Source organism: Amaranthus tricolor, chromosome 15, assembly GCF_026212465.1.
Source record: "Amaranthus tricolor cultivar Red isolate AtriRed21 chromosome 15, ASM2621246v1, whole genome shotgun sequence".
Lineage (NCBI taxonomy): Eukaryota > Viridiplantae > Streptophyta > Magnoliopsida > Caryophyllales > Amaranthaceae > Amaranthus > Amaranthus tricolor.
In genome coordinates, this window is record NC_080061.1 from 2505179 (window position 1) to 2524822 (window position 19644).

At 31.5% G+C, this 19644-nt stretch overlaps 3 protein-coding genes across 3 annotated transcripts; all 3 read right to left on the bottom strand.

The window, feature by feature from the left end:
- Positions 1–500: 500 nt before the first annotated feature.
- Positions 501–2678, bottom strand: LOC130801741 (expansin-like B1). Its single transcript, XM_057665622.1, has 5 exons — positions 2534–2678; positions 2338–2444; positions 1920–2101; positions 1549–1681; positions 501–1042 (listed from the first exon to the last, which is right to left on the bottom strand). The coding sequence occupies exons 1-5, from the start codon at positions 2676–2678 to the stop codon at positions 839–841; spliced, it is 771 nt and encodes a 256-aa protein (XP_057521605.1). The 3' UTR covers positions 501–838.
- Positions 2679–4119: 1441 nt separating this feature from the next.
- On the bottom strand, positions 4120–5902 carry LOC130801763 (probable purine permease 11). The gene has a single exon (XM_057665643.1). The coding sequence runs from the start codon at positions 5900–5902 to the stop codon at positions 4667–4669; it is 1236 nt and encodes a 411-aa protein (XP_057521626.1). The 3' UTR covers positions 4120–4666.
- A 5969-nt stretch (positions 5903–11871) lies between these two features.
- On the bottom strand, positions 11872–17520 carry LOC130801520 (ras-related protein RABH1b). Its single transcript, XM_057665388.1, has 6 exons — positions 17117–17520; positions 14978–15048; positions 14513–14601; positions 14273–14384; positions 12586–12676; positions 11872–12311 (listed from the first exon to the last, which is right to left on the bottom strand). Exons 1-6 carry the CDS (start codon positions 17231–17233, stop codon positions 12171–12173), a joined length of 621 nt encoding a protein of 206 aa, XP_057521371.1. The 5' UTR covers positions 17234–17520; the 3' UTR covers positions 11872–12170.
- Between the last annotated feature and the right edge of the window lie 2124 nt (positions 17521–19644).

Genomic DNA, 19644 nt, shown 5'->3' on the forward strand with positions numbered 1-19644 from the left:
CATCTTCGTATTCTTAGGGACCAATTTTTCCTAGGAGAAAAATATTCTTTTCTTATCCTTATGAATGGAAGCTTTCGGGTTTTTAAATAATGTTCTCTGGGAGATCATTATCGAAGTGAATTGAGGGTTATATTGTAACTAGTTTCATGGACGAGACATCTTGTCTTTTAAGTGTAACTAGTTATTATAGGAAAATCAGTGAAAGTTCGTATTATTCAGGGTAATTTTTTCTAAATAAAATTATAAGCAAAACTTAATTCTTGATAAGTTACTTGGTCTTGGAAAGGATTGAGAATGCATAGAAGCTGTTTGATGAAAGTTCTGAGTGTGTTTTGGCCTTTTGGGGACTTGGAGTACTATAATTAGTCGACATTTGAAGAATGTGGAAGCGGGTTTTTTTACGTAAGCCGTTTGATGAAATGCCAAGCAGAAATGTTTTTTACTTGGAACTTGAGTCTTTCCTGCTACGTTCGAATTAGGAATATGGAGTTAGCAATAGAGTTATTTGGAGCAATGCCTCAAAATTTTAGGTTAAAGTGGTCTCAAATCGGAATCCAAAATGCTAAATTATACAAAATATATGGCAAAAGAGATACTCCTTAAATTGCTACATTAGGCTGATTGCGCAGGAACCTGAAGTTAATGGTGCGCAAGGGAGATGATAAGATGTCGACAGATGGGATTCTTATCAAGGAAAACAACTTATTGTTATCACAAATATGTAAGAACCATGAAACTAGATTTTTATTAGTTGACAAATGTTACAATTTACTGATATATTGCCTATGCTTGGATCTGATGTAAAATACAACATATAAAGAGAAAGAATAAAGCTAATTTAGTTGACTTGTACACCAGAGTCATATATGGCTCCTGGTGTCCAGTTTTGAGGTATGTCATTGACTGGAACAACCCATGAATCATCTGCTTCATCGCCATCACTGAACAACATTCTTATAGTTAACGGTCCGCTTGGAGGAGGCGTACTTGTCCACACAGCTCCATGATCTCTCTGCAGTAATTTGCAGGTAAAACTTTGCGTCTGTACATACAAAATGCTTGTTAGTTATATTATTCCTCTGTATTGTCTGTAAATCCTAGACAAGCTAGCTGTTAAATTAGGTTGGACTTAGTATCAATGCTAATATATTATCTGAAAAACACGAGGTGCATACGCCTTATAGTCCATAAGCCAAGGAGATATCATTCCAAAACTATATGGCTAGAGGAAGAAGGGCTCTAATGAAGTAATGAGTGTGCACATATCTTTAAGGATAAACCATCCCAACACCAGCCCTGAGATTATTGAGGCTCGGGGCGAAATATTAATTATAGCCCCTAACTACTTAATATATAATTATTATGGGCTCCTAACTATTGACTATTAGACGTTGTTTTCCTAATATTTTTGGATGGGCCTAGGACACATAATCCTTTTTGCCCCTTAAAAGTCGACCTTGATCCTGGAGTTGTCTAGAAAAACATAGTGAAATAAGGTATTGTATAGCTATAGATGAAATTTTTGTCAATGGATAAAGAAATTGAGACCTCGCATAGTTGCACGGCTGTGATGTCCTTTTCGCCTTGCTGATAATAGATAGAAAAAGCAAGATAACTTGGGTTGTTGCTGCTCTCTTCAATCTTGAATGTTATGTTTTTCCCCGGATAGCTGCATGCAACTCTGTTTCAATGACACAGTAAACAATCGATTATACCTTGTTGACTCAGATTTTGTGCAGAGAATCCAGACTTAAGCCTGCTTAGGCCATGCCTCGGGTCGTTTGATTATAAACCCTATTAATATTGAAAAATGACACGGGTTGGTATAGTATACTTGCATAGATGAGTGTTTGGCCCACTCTGCACTAGTATCCTGAATTCCCCCCAACTAACAAAATGTCGATTTATTATGTGCCTACCGTTGATACTCTACATCCACAACACCAAGAGATTTCAAAGTTGCAGCTGCATCTGGTGTTTGAGCCATCTTGCCGAAAGCATGTTCACTAAGGATAAAGTCAGTGTTATCCCCGGAACCTTGGTCTGTTATAACCACCGTAACCCCAGTGTCTGAGCAGTAATTGCTGTTGGTGCATCTCACCTACACAAACATTGATCAAATGCATAAACTACAGCTCACAGAAAGCTAATTAGTTGGTAAAGAACAGATTGAGGAAGCTTTTCTCGTGACTTCTACCGACAGTAGAGGAGCATTGACTGCACACAAACCTGATGGGGTTCCATCCCAAAACCACCTCATTGGGTTCGTGTGCAGTCAACTGTTCTCTCTTGTGGGTCTTGTTGCGTACCCAATAACAAAGTTATCATTCTGTTTACCTGATAGCAAGCACCGCAACCTACCCCACTGCGGTATAGATTTGAGGCAGCTGATACGTCTCCACCATTGACTGTAGCTCCAAACGCGCCAAACCCACAAGCTCCTTCTGCATTTCGTTTCAATTATACAGTTAATTCATCTGTTATCATATAACTTAGTGCATTTGTATAATGTATATACATGCAGTATACTCACTATCTGTTCCGTTTTCATCAGAGTTTGGATAATATGATGCGCGTGATTGAACGAAGCAGTCAGTACAATTTTGTGCATTTGCAGCACTTCTCAGGATAATCAAGCATATTGGAAGGTAAACTCGACTGTGCAATGAGAGTTTCATTTCGAAGAGAGTATAATGAAGGTGCTAAATATATGATCGAGACTCGAGAGAAATTGTGTTCCTTGGTGCATGAACATCCTGTATTTATAGTGTAAAAGTACACCAGAATTCCTTTTGGAGGTTGGTAAGATTATTAATCTTTTGACATTCAATTTGCAAGGTTTCAATGCTTTTGAGTTTTGACCCAGCATCCTTCTAAGACTTCAGAGTTTTTACATTGTTCAGTGTAAGATAACAACCTTACAAATTCCTTTTCCTTCAACAATTCACACTTTATTGTCACATTCTTGGGATTGAATTATTGGGTAAAAGGGTGTTTGACAAAATAACTTATTGAGCAATTTTAGTTTATTTTAATCCAATTAAAGGGTAGGAGGGTCAAACCTAATATTTGGTAAATTAGCTGATTGGAACAACTTATTGTTATGAATTAGTTGTTTTTTTTACAAGTTCCTCATAGTAGGGGTTCAAAATCAATTGGTTAAATTAGTTGATCAAATCAGTTATTGTAATCAACTATCAACCGTTTGCCAAACATTCTTAAAGTAACAGTACGCACATTTCCATCTAAAAAAGTAGAATAAAGTTATTTAAGGAAAAAAAATGAGCGAATATTAGATTAGTGTACCATATTTTGAGGCGCGAAGTATTGAGCTTAGAAATTGACCATCAGATGTTGCTAGGAAAGCAAGATTCTTAATTGGAAATTAATATCAATTCTAATGGGATTTTGAGGTTTGAAGTAGAAGACTAATTGGAATGTAAGATTCATAATTTTCTTTGTATTTTATGTATTGGAGGTATCAGTTAGGCACTTCAGCATTAGTGTTTTACGGGTCCATTGTCTATGTAGCAGCCTAGAAATTCTCCTTGAGTAATGTGATCATTACTAAGGGTTGTATTGAAACTTTTATTTCAAAAATTCTTTGTTTACATAGGTATGAGTTGAAAAGTCAAATTCATTATGGCTAATGTATATATAATATAAGAACTTAATAAACAATTTAATAAAATTTGCTTTTTATTAAAAATAAATAGTGATAATATACCGATAACTAATAAATTTGACCATGGTCTTATTATTTATTATAAGTTTCTCGAGTCGGGAGACTTCTTTGGCCACGCTCTCCATTATGGGTATGAGTTGCCTCTATTTTTCCCTCTCCAAACCCTGTCCATAGCTTTTCTATGAGCGGAATACACTGGATAGGATGGTGATGATGAAGTTTTTCTAGCCAATCTTTCTTGTTTTTTCAAGAAAAAGAAAAGTTTTTTCATAAATATTGCCAATATACTCTTTTTTTAGGAGTGTATCTTAAAAATTAATTTTTTAAAAATTAATTTTAATTTTCTTAGATTATGTAATACGTATCAAACTCAATACTATCAATAAATCATTTTACATATTCATAAAGCAATTGGCAACATAAAGTACATTTTTTGAGTGGACATGCATATACATTATACACCCGTGCACTATTACCTACCTCAATTGTTTGATTATCGTCTACATATGCTTGATTATCATAAATAATATTATATACTCAGTCCCACATATTTTGGAACAATTATTTTTTACAACGTTCAAGAATTATTAATATTATTTTTTATAAGTTTTATTATATATAATCAAAGAATTAACAATTAAATTTAAATAGTGTGAAAAAGTAATAAAAGCCAAATCTTAGAGACTCAAGGGTAGTTGCTTTGGTTGCATCCAAGTACATTCAAATATGCATCCTAGTGTGATTTAAAAATTTTGAATACAACTTAGTATAATAATTAAAATCGATTTTTGCTAATTATAAATATATGACATTTACTTTTGAGAAATGATTCTGTCTCAGTTAGAGTATATACTACTTTTCCCATAAGATTCGATTTAATTGACCATTTTTGATCTAAAAGATCATTTCATTTCTCATAAAATCACAAAAATACATCATAAAATCATAATTCTATGTACAACCTCTCAAACATATGCATGATTAGCACATCTCTAAGCTTACATCAAGATCAACTTCATTCCCATTTTGTTTTTGTGCTTTATTAGCTTCAATTTCTTCCAAATAATGTTGATAGATATAAGAAAAAAATCCCCAAATAGCCAATACCAAAGCAATGATCTTCACCCCATTCATCTTATCATGAAAGAACACTACCGCAAAAATAGGGGTTAATGGCAAAGCCAAAGTAGTAATCACATTAGAAAAAAGTGAAGAAATCTCAAAAATTAACCCTAATAACCCATATGAGAAAATTTCCCAACCTATAGCCGTACAAGTTAATATCATCACATAGGGAGCTCTCCCTAACTTGAATTCCCTCATTTCCGTCTTAATTGTCTTCCATTCTCCGCTAGCAAAGAGCCCTAGAATACAAGCACAACTCGAGACAAATGAAGGATAAAGCTGCATACATACAATAGTGTTAAAACTCTCATCTTTTATCAATTTTTCGAAAGAATATTGTATCAAGGACATCATTAAAGAATATGTTGCGGATGCACCAATAGTACATAAAAACCCTAGAACATACTTTCCATTAGGGTTATAATTGCCCATATTGTTCTCATCGTTTGAATTAATGGCTAAGAGACAAACCGAGATGGTGAGGATTACAACTGAATTAATGATTAAAGCAGTGAATTTTTGCGCGTTTATAAAGAAGGATGTGATCGCGTTGAAGGCTAGTTGCGAGGCACACAACAAAGAGTAGGTAGAGACGGGGAGGTATATGAGCCCATATGAGGTCAATAAGTTGTCCCCGGTTAAAAAGAGGCCAAAAGTCAAGTATAACAAAGATAGTTTAAGTTGTGAAGGACTATTTAGGGTTGTTTTTGAGGGTGAGAAGATGAATTTTAAGGGAATGAAAAGAAGAAAACCAAGTGATTGTACTAAGGTAGCCATCCATTTGCTTTTTCCACCTTTGTCAAAATAAAGTCTTCCCAAGAGAGTTGCACTTGTGTTACCAATGAGAATAAAAAGGGTATAAATAGTGATCAAAACCCTTTTTTTGGTGTGTTTATACTTTGGTTTGTAGAAATTTGTTTTCTTGTTGATTTGGTTAATTGTTATAGGATGAGCAGTATGGTATTGTTTGTAGTCATCTTCGTCTCCTCTGCCTACGTACAAAAGATTAAGAAAATAATATATCATTATTTTTGAATTAGATATACACAACATTAACCTGATAACAACAAATAGGTTATTTTGATTGGCCATTGTAATAACGAACATTAAAAACATTTAAAATTTTTAATCACAAATTGTTATGAGATACGGTCTTTTCGAGAGACGTACTATATATATAGACTAAATAGCCCAATTAATACAAATTAAAGGGAAAATAAGAACATGAGCTTCTTGTTTTGAGGTCGTTTCTCTGGGAGACGGTCTCTCACAAAAATAGCTATTTTTTAATTTATATGGAGTAATTTTTGATGATAAAAATTCTTCTTTTATATAAAAAAAGCCAATCAAATTGCTAATTAAGTAGCTGGCTAACCTTTAAAATAATTAATTAAATTGCTAATTACCTTTGATATGTTTTGGCAACTCTTGAGCATTAGCATCCATAAGAACCAAAAAAGAGAAAATTAAAAAAAAAAACTTTGAGAAAAATATATGATATAATGGTACTTGGTAGATATAAAGGAATTGAAGTAGTATATTTGGATGAGTTTATAATTAATAGTATGAACAAACTAAGATATTTGAGCGAATTTTTATAATAACTGCACATGCACTTCATCACTGTCAATTAATGGATTCTGGTAAGTGAATCTGTCTGGATTAGGAGTTTAGGACGTTTTTATACTTGCTTTTAATTTTCTGATATCTATTACAATTTATTTAAGTTGTAAATATAGAACTTCCAACATAATCACGATATATTTACTTGCTTTGAATTTTCTGAATTAAATTTATAGGGCCATTGTATATATATATATATATATATATATATATATATATATATATATATATATATATATATATATATATATATATATATATATATATATATATATATATATATATATATATGACATTATTCATTTACTCCTTTTTCATCTTAGGTGTCTTATTTACTTTTAGGATATTATTCATCTATTACTATTAAATTGTATTTTATTATTAATTTATAAGTTTAAACATAGTTATATGATCTTATTTGATTTATTTTAACGTAAAATTTATTAATATAAACTTTTATAATTTTTAATTATATATAGTTATATATATTAATAATTAAATAAGCGCTTTACATATAGTGTATAAAGTAAATAAGACACTTAAGATGAATAAGAGGGAATATTATTCATCAAGTACCTATGGCTATCAAAAGAATATTTAATTATTTATCAATTAATCATTACTTGTCACCTCATGCAAGTATACTACTAGGTGGTTGCAGTAACGTTTCAGTTATTTTTTCTCCAACTATATATGTAGTTTGGGAAATATTCACTTAATTGAGATATCTAATGCTGCAATTTCGATTCATATTAGAAGCTACTTATGCAAATATTAATTTTTAATTATAAAAATTAACTCAATTTAAACTTCTTTATGAGCTGAGTCCTAAGCAATTACACCTCAAAACTACCCTTAGAAACGAATCTGAGTAATACCCATATGCCAATTATGTACCGCTTAAACCTTCACTTTTATTAAGAAGAATGAGCAATGTCCGTTTTCTGATTTTTTACAGCTAATAAATAGTCTTTTATACTATACAAATTTAAAAATATGCATCAATTTAAAGTTCACTTTTGCAACGGTGCTTGTCTATCGCCTACAGAATCAGCAGATTTTCAACAATCAAAGGGAGATGCTATAAGGATATTCAGAGGTGTTCCAATCAGATTTGGTGATCCAACAATTATATTATCTTGTGCTCCATTGAATTTCCTTTAATTTGACTTTAAAATAGTTTACAATAATATAAATAACAAGTCTAGTATGAGATCGTTTGATAGTGAGACTAACCTATATAAGCAACCTAAATCATTTATATTTAAAATAAATTAATTGAGTTAATTTTTAAGAAAATAATAATTGAATTAGCCCATAATTAGTCGGCTTATGTTGAAATGGTCTTAATAAAGATTTGTCTACGAAATAACGAGGAAGATGAGATGTTAGAGGATCGAGGAGTTAATGAAGGGTAGAATCGTCTTCTCACCATTGGACTGAGTTTAAGATTGTTAATTTGTATAGCTTTTCTAATAGCTACATATCAACACCTAAAAGTTAATCGTTATAATAATTTGAATTTGCATGAGAATGACGATATTTCACATGATAGCATTTAATTTTTATAAAATCTCAATAATAACATTTTTATAAGATTTTTTCACAGTAGTCTAATTTCGAAGAGCAGCCCTTGATTTTCACTCCCTTCCATTCTCAGTTCATTCACTGCCATTTCACTCCTGCGTTAATCGAATCTCAGTCCCTCCCCTTCGATTCTCAGGCCACCTCTGCAGTTGTGACCGGCCAGCCCCTCCCCTTCTTCACAGGTATGGCTTCTTGAAGATGATGGCTTCCTTCTTCTGCGATTTGCACTTTTCCCTTGTTCAGTTATTTGTTTTTTGCGAAATTTCTTTTTTTTTTGTATGTGTTTCTTGCGACTTAGGGATTTTGTTAATGAAGTTTTTGAATTGTTGGACTTAGTACTAGCAAAATTAGGGTCGAAAAACTATGGCATTTTTGAATTTTTAATTTGTTGATTGCTTGAATTGTAATAATAAATTAGGGTTTTTGGTCATGGGTTAGGGCATTTTTGAATTGTTGATTGGTTTCATTCAATAAACTGGACGCTATCACGTGGAAAAATCTCACAAAATGGTTAATTAAACGGAAATTAACAAGAATTTAACAAAAAATGTTACGACAGTTAGACAGTGTTTTCATAAAAGTTAGATGAATTTTGAAAATCCAACAAACTTAATTTTATCACTAACTACCTAATTAACGAACTAACCCTTATAATAATTTGATTTTATAAGACAAAAATATACTATCTATAATCTATCTATAATCTATAAAAACTACTAATGAAAAAACATAATTGACACGTGTTACACATGAAAATTTTTCCGCTCATTTTTATTGACGTTGCAGATGAATTTATAGTGAAAATCATTTCTTAATGTAAGGAGTAAAATTTAACGTGCATAAGAAGATTCAATAAGCAGTATTATTTCCAGGTATTTACTTTGGTAAAAGAAAATAACTTCTTGATATAGCAAAAAATGAAACATGACAAAATTTGTACACCAATATTATTTTCCAATATTATTTTCAATATTATTTTCAAAATAAAAGAGAATAATATCTTGATATAGTAAAATTATTTTTTCAAGATTATTTACCAACTGTAGAATAATTATATATCTTCATAAATATACTGACATGCAAATTCATGTAGTTGTTATTTATCTATTTCATATTGATATTTTTTAAAAAAATTAGTTTTATTTAATAAATGGGTAATTTCACCTATAAATAAATTTTTTTTAAAAAATAATTATACGAACATAATATTTTTTCAAAATCTTTAAAATGAGATCAAATTTGTATAATATTTTTGAATCCTTTTAAAAAATTCATAAAATCATTCAATTATTCAAAAAAATTAAGCATTATTATAAAAAAATAAAATTTATATTAATTTATTAAAAAAATTCATAAAAATATAGCTATGAAAAATAAAATAAAATCTCACGTGACTATGTTTTAGCTAAAGAGGCCGAAGAGTAACTAATTTTTCGTTGAAAAACCAATCGATAGGGATAAAGTGACATAGTCTGGGAACTGAGATAAGGTGACACGTACAATCTTATAGCCATTTGCCAAATGCATTAAAATTATTGGATGTCAAATTACACTAGATAGATTCCCGTGCCAAGTACGGTTTATGAATCATTTGAACAAAAAATTATTACTTTTATGTATGTAATTAAGTTATTATATGACTCCTAAATCATGTTAGAATTATAAATTAATTTGTTTTAAAAGCTGTAAAAGTATTACTACTAGATTGAGATATATATTATTCATATATATAAAACATAATCATAAAATTATGCACTAAATAATATAGATTATAAGTAATTATATAAAATAATAGAAAATTTCAACACGTAAAACATAATCATACTATATATTAAAGTAATAAAAGAGTTGAACAGTACACTACAACAATAGAAGTTTCCCCCCAATTCTATTAATTAAATTATTTTAGGTAATTTTTATCTTAAATTTTATTAATTCATCATTTATTTATCTATCTATACATCATATTATACACTGAAGCAATAGAAAAATTGGACACATGTCACTGCAACAATAAAACTTTTCTCTTCCAATTCTATTATTTAGATTATTTTAGTTAGTTTTTCTTTCAGATTGGATATTTATACGCTACTAGCGATGATAACACTTGCAAGGTCAAATATTGTTGTCAATGATAATTTTGTTATTTATTTTATCTATTTTTTTTCATTATAATGTTTTTTATTATTTTTTATATTACTGAGCATTAAACCATTGCTATAAAACAATGATTTAAGAGTCATATAATCATCATACTATATTTTAATGCAATAGAAGATTTAAACACGTGTCACTGAAACAAAAAAAGTTTTCTATTCTAATTTTATTATTTGAGTTAATTTTAATTTTATATTGAATATTCATACGCTAGGTGGTGGGAATATTTGCAAGTTTGTTAACTAATTAAGTTAAATTAATAATTATATTATTTATTTTATCTATTTATTTTGATTAGAATTTTTTTTTTATTACCGAGAATTGTAACATTGCTATAAAACAATAATTTAAAAGTCATATAATAGCTTAATTACATATACAAGATTAATAATTTTTTATTTAAATAATTAATAAATTGTGCATGGCACGGGAATCTATCTAGTGTAATTTTGATTAGAATGTTTTTTTATTTTTTGTTTTTTATATTATCGAGAAATTGTTTCTTGTAGAAGTAATCATTCAATGACATTCAAGACCGTAAAAATCACGAAAAACGAAAATACCTGTTTGAGGATCGATCGAGCTGTTGGAGAAATCTCGTTCAACACTGTAAAGAATGAAAGTTTTGTATTGTGTAATTGGCAAAAAACAAAAAACAAGAATAATATATATAGTGAAGCCGGTTCACAAAGAAGCCCCATTTGAATCCGAACTTGATAGTGTAAACAATTTAATTTGTTTTCGGTATCATATAAGTGGAATGGACGATAAAAAGTATCGTCGATACAGGGTCGAACCAGGGGTGGAACAATTTAGAAACTCTAGCTTATTTGATTATTAAAAATTATAAAACCACGTTTATAATTTAACTTGTGGTGTTCTATGTAGTCAGAATTATAACTTTTACCATTTAGAAAAAACAGAGAAAGTACTTAAATTTTGTGTCCAGGAATTAGAGTCCCACCGGGCACCAATAAATAGACAAAATTTCGTTTGTAAAATGGACACATGAGTTTGAATTAACCTTAACTTCTCGTTGCTAATTAAATTTGTACCTTTGTATGAATTTGAACTTCCATAGAAATTTGCAGTTTTTATGCTTGACCAAATTAGATAAATCAAACAAATGCTCAAAACATCAATTCCTAATAATTAGAAATTCCAATAGAAAAAAATTAACTTGCAACCAAAGAATCTCTTATAATATTCATTATATTCACACTACTTATTAAACAAAGGCATAAGAGATTAAGTCTAATCTCAAGTCACCACAATTCTCAACCTCCATAAAACAAATAACAAACGCTCCAATATTTTGAATATTAACCCTAAAAAAGTAGGAGTGGCTGCTGATTTATTAAAAGTCTTAAATGAAGAAATTCAAGCTTTAAAATATCTCTAATCTTCCAAAATTATTTATATCAAGCAATGAAGTAATCTAATTATAAAAATTGATAATCATATTTCAAAAACCAAACAACAAAATTACGCTTAAAGGTTTATACTAAAAATTGTCCCAGAGGCACATGCCAGGGTGTGCCCTAACCTAGATCCGCCCGTGATCGTATCCACATTGTGTAGACTGACATCTTATTTTATATATGGAATAATCGTAATTATTTTTGCTAATTGTATTGAAAATGATAATAAAAAAATACTGAGATTAACAATAATATTAATAGTAACAAAAAAAAATGCCAAAAACATTTATATTTCATAATGTGAATTGATCTAAATATTAGCTGACAAGTCATAATCGCATCTGAGTGACATATTTTGAAGTGCAGACAAACAAAATCACAAAAAAACTCATGAAAAACTTTCTACATTCTTGTTTCCCTCAAATTTCCAAAGAACAATCTTCAACTCCAGCAGAAAAACCACCACATAATGGCTGTAATTTGTTCATAGAAGGGGAGAGCAAAATCTTTGTAGATGGATCCCAAAGCCAAAAGTACAAAATGGAACACAGAATTAAGTAGAATGTGCAGGCTCAGCAAGCACATCCACCAGACTGTTGCTGCTGAGGTGCACTCGAAGTCGACTTCAAACTTACATCAACCATGTCCTCCTGTTTTGTCGACGACAGTGTCTCCATTCCGGGTAACGCAGCAGCAATTTTCCTAAACAGTGCCTGCAAAAGGCATGTCAAGTTATGTCATAATGCGAGTCGTAGACGATGCGGTGTGAGTATTTGAAAAAAAATATCATATAAGGGGAGTTTTCAATTTATAATTGCATTTTTGTTGCTGAACTTTTTCTATTATACAATTGCACTATATGAGGTAGTTTTAATGTATAGTAACGTAGCAGAGGAGTTTTATTCCATGCGCCCGGTATTATAGTGACAGAAAGCAAATCGAATGAAATCACAAAATAGATGTTATAAACTTGTTGTAATTGATTACCTTAATGTTGAAACCAGCTTTTGCACTAGTTTCGATAAACATAACATTGAGATCCCGAGCTTTAGCTTCTCCTTCCTCTATAGACACTTGCCTGTGAAGCAGAGAAATATAAGTAAAGAACCGCAACGGGTATGATATAAAAAAAAATTCAAATTTGCAACTAGCAGAGTAAAAAGATTTTTAAAAAAGTGATTAAAAATTCTGACTAGAGAAAATATTTTAACTTGTTAGGAACTAGAAACTAACTTGGCCAATATCACTCAAATTCTGACTTGTTGAACCAGAGAAAATATTTTAACTTGTTAGGAACTAGAAACTAACTAGGGCCAATATCACTCAAATTCTGTCTTGTTGCTCAATGTGCCCTTGTATTTCCCCACATTTCTCCTTTTTCTTCCTTCCATTCAATGTCACAAGTCTGTCTCCTTTCTCTCCTCTCCTCTTCTCACCTCTCCTACCACTCCGACCATTACTATAATCAACTAACTGAATTGCATCTTCACATATGCTCCAGGCCCCCAAGGGCTTCACATGTCACTTTTCTCTTAGCTCATTCATCAAAATCATCTTTGTTGTCAAATCCACCTAAGGGGGTGAATAGCGGATATTCTAGGAGTCTAACTATAAGCAATAGAAGAAATAAGGTGGACCATTTTTTTCCTAAGCTCCTAGGTATGAGTTGTTTTGAGCATGATTATGCAAGGGTTCCGTTAAATCCTCTCCGAACTTTGAAATTTCTCATCAACACCCGCTTAAAAGACAAGGAGAAGGAATCCAAGGTGGCCAAGGTCCAGTGAAAATGGTGATGGAAGGCAGGAGAATAATAGAGAAAACAGGAAGGGGAAAGCACCACAAGTTTCACTTAACTTCTACTAAATCTAAAATCCTGACACGGAAAAATATTACAGGGAATGGTTTCATGTACAAAAAAAGGTGCTAAATGATAGTAATTACTTGCAAAGTTGCATTGAGCAAAGTGGGACTTCCTTGGAAAGAAGAAATCCCATTGAACATGGGAAGTTTCTTGCTCACCCCCTCCTTGGTAAAGTAAAAATCTAATAGAAAGTAAAAACTTCTTAGTCGGACCAACACTTCTTAGTAACTTCCCGTGAGTGAGAGAGTGAAATCCCCGAAGAAATATGGATTTGAAAACCAAACAAAAACTGAGCTCTATAACAAAGCATACGGACTTCATTTGCGAACAATGAAGCAAGCAGCAGAAAACATTTTAACTACGCTATAAAATCATGCAGGTGATAGCATTATCCCTCTTTCTTTAATAATTTGGAGATAGCTGTATATAAAGGCATCTATATCAAAGTTCTTCAAAGAGAATAAGTACTAAATCTTCAACAAACACAACAACCATTCACTGGAGATGAGAATCAAAAGTACAGCTCCCAATCAAGAGACAGAGAGGACTGACTTACCCACCCCAAAGAAAAAATACAAGACTTCATACTAGTTAAATGTTACAAGAAAAACTACAAACATTATGGTGGGGTGGGAAATACTAAAGCCAAAAGGCTACACTCCATTGCTACTTTATTTTTGAATAAAGAAAACACAGTCTATTAGATACTCCTAAATCTTATTAGTTGAATAAAAACTGTAAGAGCCACACCAACTAAAAAATTCAAACAAAGAGACTGTCTCAGTAAATGTAAACCATCTTTCATTAAATTACCTCTTATCCACAAGATCGGTTTTGTTTCCAACAAGGACAATTATAACATCACTACCCCTCTCAGTACGGACTTCTTCGATCCATTTAGCTGTGTTAAGAAAGGATTGTCGACCTGTTCAAACCACAAGAAGGAAATGTAAGTAGATTGAACATTTTCCAATAAACCCAGGACCACAACATCAAAAGTAAGAAGTTTGCTTATTGGCAGATTGAATTTCAGCAATTTTGTCAAAAGATTACTTGCAACATCATATACAATAACCGCCACAGAAGAATCCCTTATGTAGCTTGGTATAAGACTTCTGAACCTCTCTTGTCCAGCAGTATCCCTGCACATATTAGAGTAGTCTAGTATAATAGACTTGAATATTGATACCAATGATCAAAAAAATCAGCAAGCATACTACATAACTCCAAGAAAACTAACATCTATAAACAATAAGGGCATGCAAGTATAAATGGAAAGTTAACATATTGTCCGGGAACTACTTTATACTTCTATAATCAACTAATTTTAAGGGGACTGCTTCCTTATCATGATGACAACAAATGTTTGATACTGATTACCACTCACTTAAAAGCTTCCCTAGCACCAGAACCAAATGGTACAATACAACTAAGATAAGAAACTAATAAAGATAGCTACCATAAAAACTCAATTATTAAAGTTGAGATGTTATGTGGTACATATAAGGATGATCTTACCACAACTGTAAACGTACAGTACGATCTTCAAGATACATGGTCTTTGATAGAAAATCAATTCCAATTGTAGCCTGTGAAATATAAGAATAGTCACATAAGTTTTAACCACATCCAAAAAGAGTGGAGAGGCCACAAGTAACAAGCAATCAAAAATGAAATGAAACATAGATTCTAATAGACATGAAAAGGCAGGACAAGAAATTTGACCAAAGTCGCTCATCCAACAATCTTACATATGCTGGTCAAATGGCATCCCTTTACTGATCTTTCATGCCACTCCTAGCCACTAGCCAACATTTTTAAACCTTATTACTAGTCCAAGACTAGCAATTTGTAAGGGAATAGGTTATGAGCTGAGACAAAAAAGAAAGATTTTAGAAAGAAAAAACAAAAGCAAAGAAAGAAAGTTCCCAGGTCACTACACAACCGAGTTAGGATCCTCTCCATTACTTAATATATAATGGAGGGTCCATTACTCAATCTAATGGCTAGAATTGCTAAATGGAGTTTTAAAAGAAGGGATTTTAACATTTTATTTTTTATTCTAAAATAGGTGTCAATATCCTAATATGAGTGATAAAGAAAAGTAATGGAGAGGATCCTAATACTACACAACCACCTCATCTATTCTCAATTGTCCTCATCTCACCACTTTATGGCATGATCCCCTAAAGATCCTGAAACTTTTAAGTTTGAACCCTTTCACCCCGACTACATCTTAGAATTCCCTTTAAAATCATCATTTAGATCTTCGAATAATACTTCAAAACGAAGTGCGAGAAGCCAGAAGATACACCACATACCCTACTATCGAGTGCTTTTCAGCATTATTCCTTTTAGAATTGAAACTTCAAGCATAATGTATCACAAACTTTGTCGATAAAACTGCTTAAAGAGCAGTTTTGTATTGTTTTATTGGCATAACTCCACCAATCTATCATATAGATTTGTAGTTAATTTTGTTTCAACTAGGTCCATGTAAGTGCCTCTCCGTCAGTATCTCAATGATCAAGTAGAACTAACTTTGTTGATAAAACTATTAATTGTTTTTCATTTTTGTCACCCATAGTCTACACATGACATCAATACACCATAGTGAAAAAGCAAGGCCAAATTGTATCATATCAGGCACATTCTAAAGTTTTTCAAATTGACTGAACTAATACTATTTGCATGTGAAGGAGAGAAATAGAAACAGAAAGCTTCTCCCCAACCCTTTCACTGCATCACTTATTCAAGCAAAGAAATGGATGACGAACAAAATAAAAAAACTAATTACACATAAATTATTCCCTATTTCCTTCTATTCGGTAGTAAATGTTACACGGCTCCTAAGTTCATTGCCTCTCAACAGTCCGTCTAAAAAAAACCTTATTTCTACCTTTCATCGTCATATTGAGGGCCCATCATTAACTGATTGACGGAAACAATGCACTTATTTATTTGGTGCCTTCTAACACAACACTGTCAATTCCCAAGAGCCTTAGTCAAAATATCAGCAAGCTTATCATCAGTATCAACAAAATGAGTACTAAGATTACTAATGACTCTACTAACTGCCCTTTTCTTGAAATCACGCTTAGTGAGCTCGGTTATCCCTGTAGAATTGTACAAAGGATTCTGGGGTCTCAATCCAGAGACACAGGCATACAAATGAAACTAGATCATAATCAACTCATTCTATCCAACCATTTCCTTTTGCCAAATCATCATACCCATGTATGCAAAATTTCACATCAATGCAGTAACCATGCCAAATGAAAAAAAAACGCCGCATGTATATGCATAATTACCAGACCAAACAAACAAGTAATCACTCAATAAACCATTTCCTACTATAAATACAGATCTACCAACGAATCAAACCCTGATGCAAACAATTGCATCCGAATCAAATAATTTCTACAGATAAAATTCAAATCTAACAAAACTAATCATATAATTCCACAATATGCGATGACAATATTATAACATTAAAATACCGCCAAAGATCACGTTGAATCAGATCAAAAAACAAACCAAAACCCTAGAAAAATTCGGGATCCATTTAAAATAAAAAAGCAATATAACAATCATTCAAAACATATAAGTTGATGATCTGATAAATATAACATATAGAAGGAAAAGAAAATTGAATACCTGATATGTGTTATCGAATTTGTCATACATGAAACGAGTGATGATACTAGTTTTACCAACTGATTGATCACCTAAGAACACGAGTTTGTATTTAGCAAGGGCTGAAACTGGCGCCATTTTGGTGGGTTTTGAGAAAAATTTGAATTACCAGTGGTGTTTTTACGAATCTGGGGAAAATTGAATTGAATTTATTGAGAAACTGATAGAAATGTAGCAGATCCTAGAGAATATTGAAAGAAAATTATGACGTTCGAGGAGAGAGAAAGAGAAACAGAGAACAGTGGGGGAGCGAAGGAGGAAGGGAAGGTGCCAGCCAACGGGCGAACTTCCCAAAAGAAAATGGGTTAGAAGTTGTCGATGACTCGTAATAATAAATGAGGTGTGTTTTGGCAAATTATTCTTTGCTTTGATTTTTGTAAAAAAAATTCAAGAACAATTATCTTTTTGCTCGATTTTTTGTAATAATTTTATTTTTTATTAAATATAAATAATTCAATTTATAAGGTCACTTTTTCTATAAATTATTGTCTATAATGTAACATGTAACAGGAGCTAAAAATAAATTGGCAAAAAAAAATAAAGTTAAATTAATATAAATTGATAAAAAAATTCCACGTGGTAGCATTCAGTTTTCATGAAATGTCAGTGGTAGCATTTTTGTAAAATTTTTCGACATGATAGTATCAGATTTATGTACTATCTAACTGTCGTAGCATTTTTTGTTAAATCCTTGTCAATTCCCGTTCAATTCACCATTCACGTTTCTACTCATATTAAATGTTGGTTGTTGTTTTTATAATTTGCGCTAAATCATGTTTATGCTCTTAAATCCTTAATTTACTATTTTGACGTTTTATTCACCGCGTAACGGGAGATGAATTAGAGATGTCATACCTGTGTTGTGCTAGTGATTTGCAGCAGCAGTGAAGAAAAGTGTCACGAATTGCAAAGTTTGTAGCATCAGGGATTCACAGCAGTAGAGATGAATAAATTTCAAAGAAGAAAGGGTGCTGAATTGCAGAGTTCGGCAGGATGGAGGAAGATGGTGAGGCCCTACGCGAATTTGAGATGGAGTTGATGTTTTGATTTTTATTTTAACTGTCAATAAACATTTTTAAGTCTTTAGGAGTTGAATGCTATTATGTAGAAAAATCTTATAAAAATGCTATCATTAACAAATATTTTTTAGTCTTTAAGAGTTAGATGCTATTACGTGAAAAAATCTTATAAAAATGCTACCACTGACGTTTCACGAAAACTATAGAATTTTCCAAAAAAAACTTCATTACCTCCTTTCCCCCAATTGGCCAACAATCCACCACCTTTCCTTTCTAAACGACCATCAGGCACCAACCTATGACCACCTTTCCATTTAGCCACTGACCTCCTTTTCCTCTAGCATGTGTGCCAATAATATGGGTGAGATAAGGAATTGGTGTTTCACAGTGAGCCGGGAAAAGAAGTTGAGTTATTGAGCTATGGGGCATCACGGTGGTCGTCTAGGAAGAAGGGAGACGGGTGATGTAAGGTGGTAGTTAGCAGTGTTAAAAAGAAAAGGGCAGGGAAGTGTGGTGTTCACGTCTGTAAGGGGGAGGTGGTGGTGTGTCAAATGTGGTAAATAAGATTAGTCGGATGGGGAGAGAGATAGTGGCGGTAGCTAGCTATAAGGACATGAAGTTGGTCAGCGTGAGGGAGGAAGGGACGGGATGCTGACAATGGTACGACAATAAGGTGGTCGCAGTTGGGGTGGCAGTGGGGGAGAGGTTTGGGTGTTTTTTTTTTTTTTTAGTTTTTGTAAATAAACCTTAGCTTTTTATTTCTCTAATTTTATTTTAATTTAATTTTTTGGCAATAATTACATGTTACAACAGGTTATCGGTTACTATGATATAATCTTGAAAATATCTTTCAAAGTTCGGATTATTCATGATTAATAATAATTGAAACTATTATAAAAAAATCGAGTAAATATTGAATTATTCTAAATAATTTTTCTTTTATTTTTTTGCTATTTTAGATTGGTTAAACTTATAGTATAGACTATAGACTCCCTCAATCCCCTAGTATGTGTTACAATTTTTTAAACTATTTATCAATTACTTTAATTTATATTTTATTTTTAATTTATAAAATTGAAATATAATCAAATAGAATCTTGTTTAATTGTTCACAATGCAAAGATTATCAATATTAATTTGTTATAATTTTTAATTATATTAATCTACATATAGATCTTAAATAAGTGCATCAACACATGTGTCAAACTCAATGGGACACATAGAGAGAGACCGAAAGAGTACTTAATAATGATAATTAAGTCAAAATCAAAGAACTATTATATTTAGTTTTTTATTTGACTTTTTATCAACTTTTGACTTTTATTTTTTATAATTACTAGTTTTTTTATATAGGATAAACAATTAATATGTACATTAACCAAATATTTTCACAACAGTTAGCTCAAAAAAATCAAAGAACTATTGTATTTTGTTTATTTTCAATACTCAAACAAAATGATCTTAGATGAA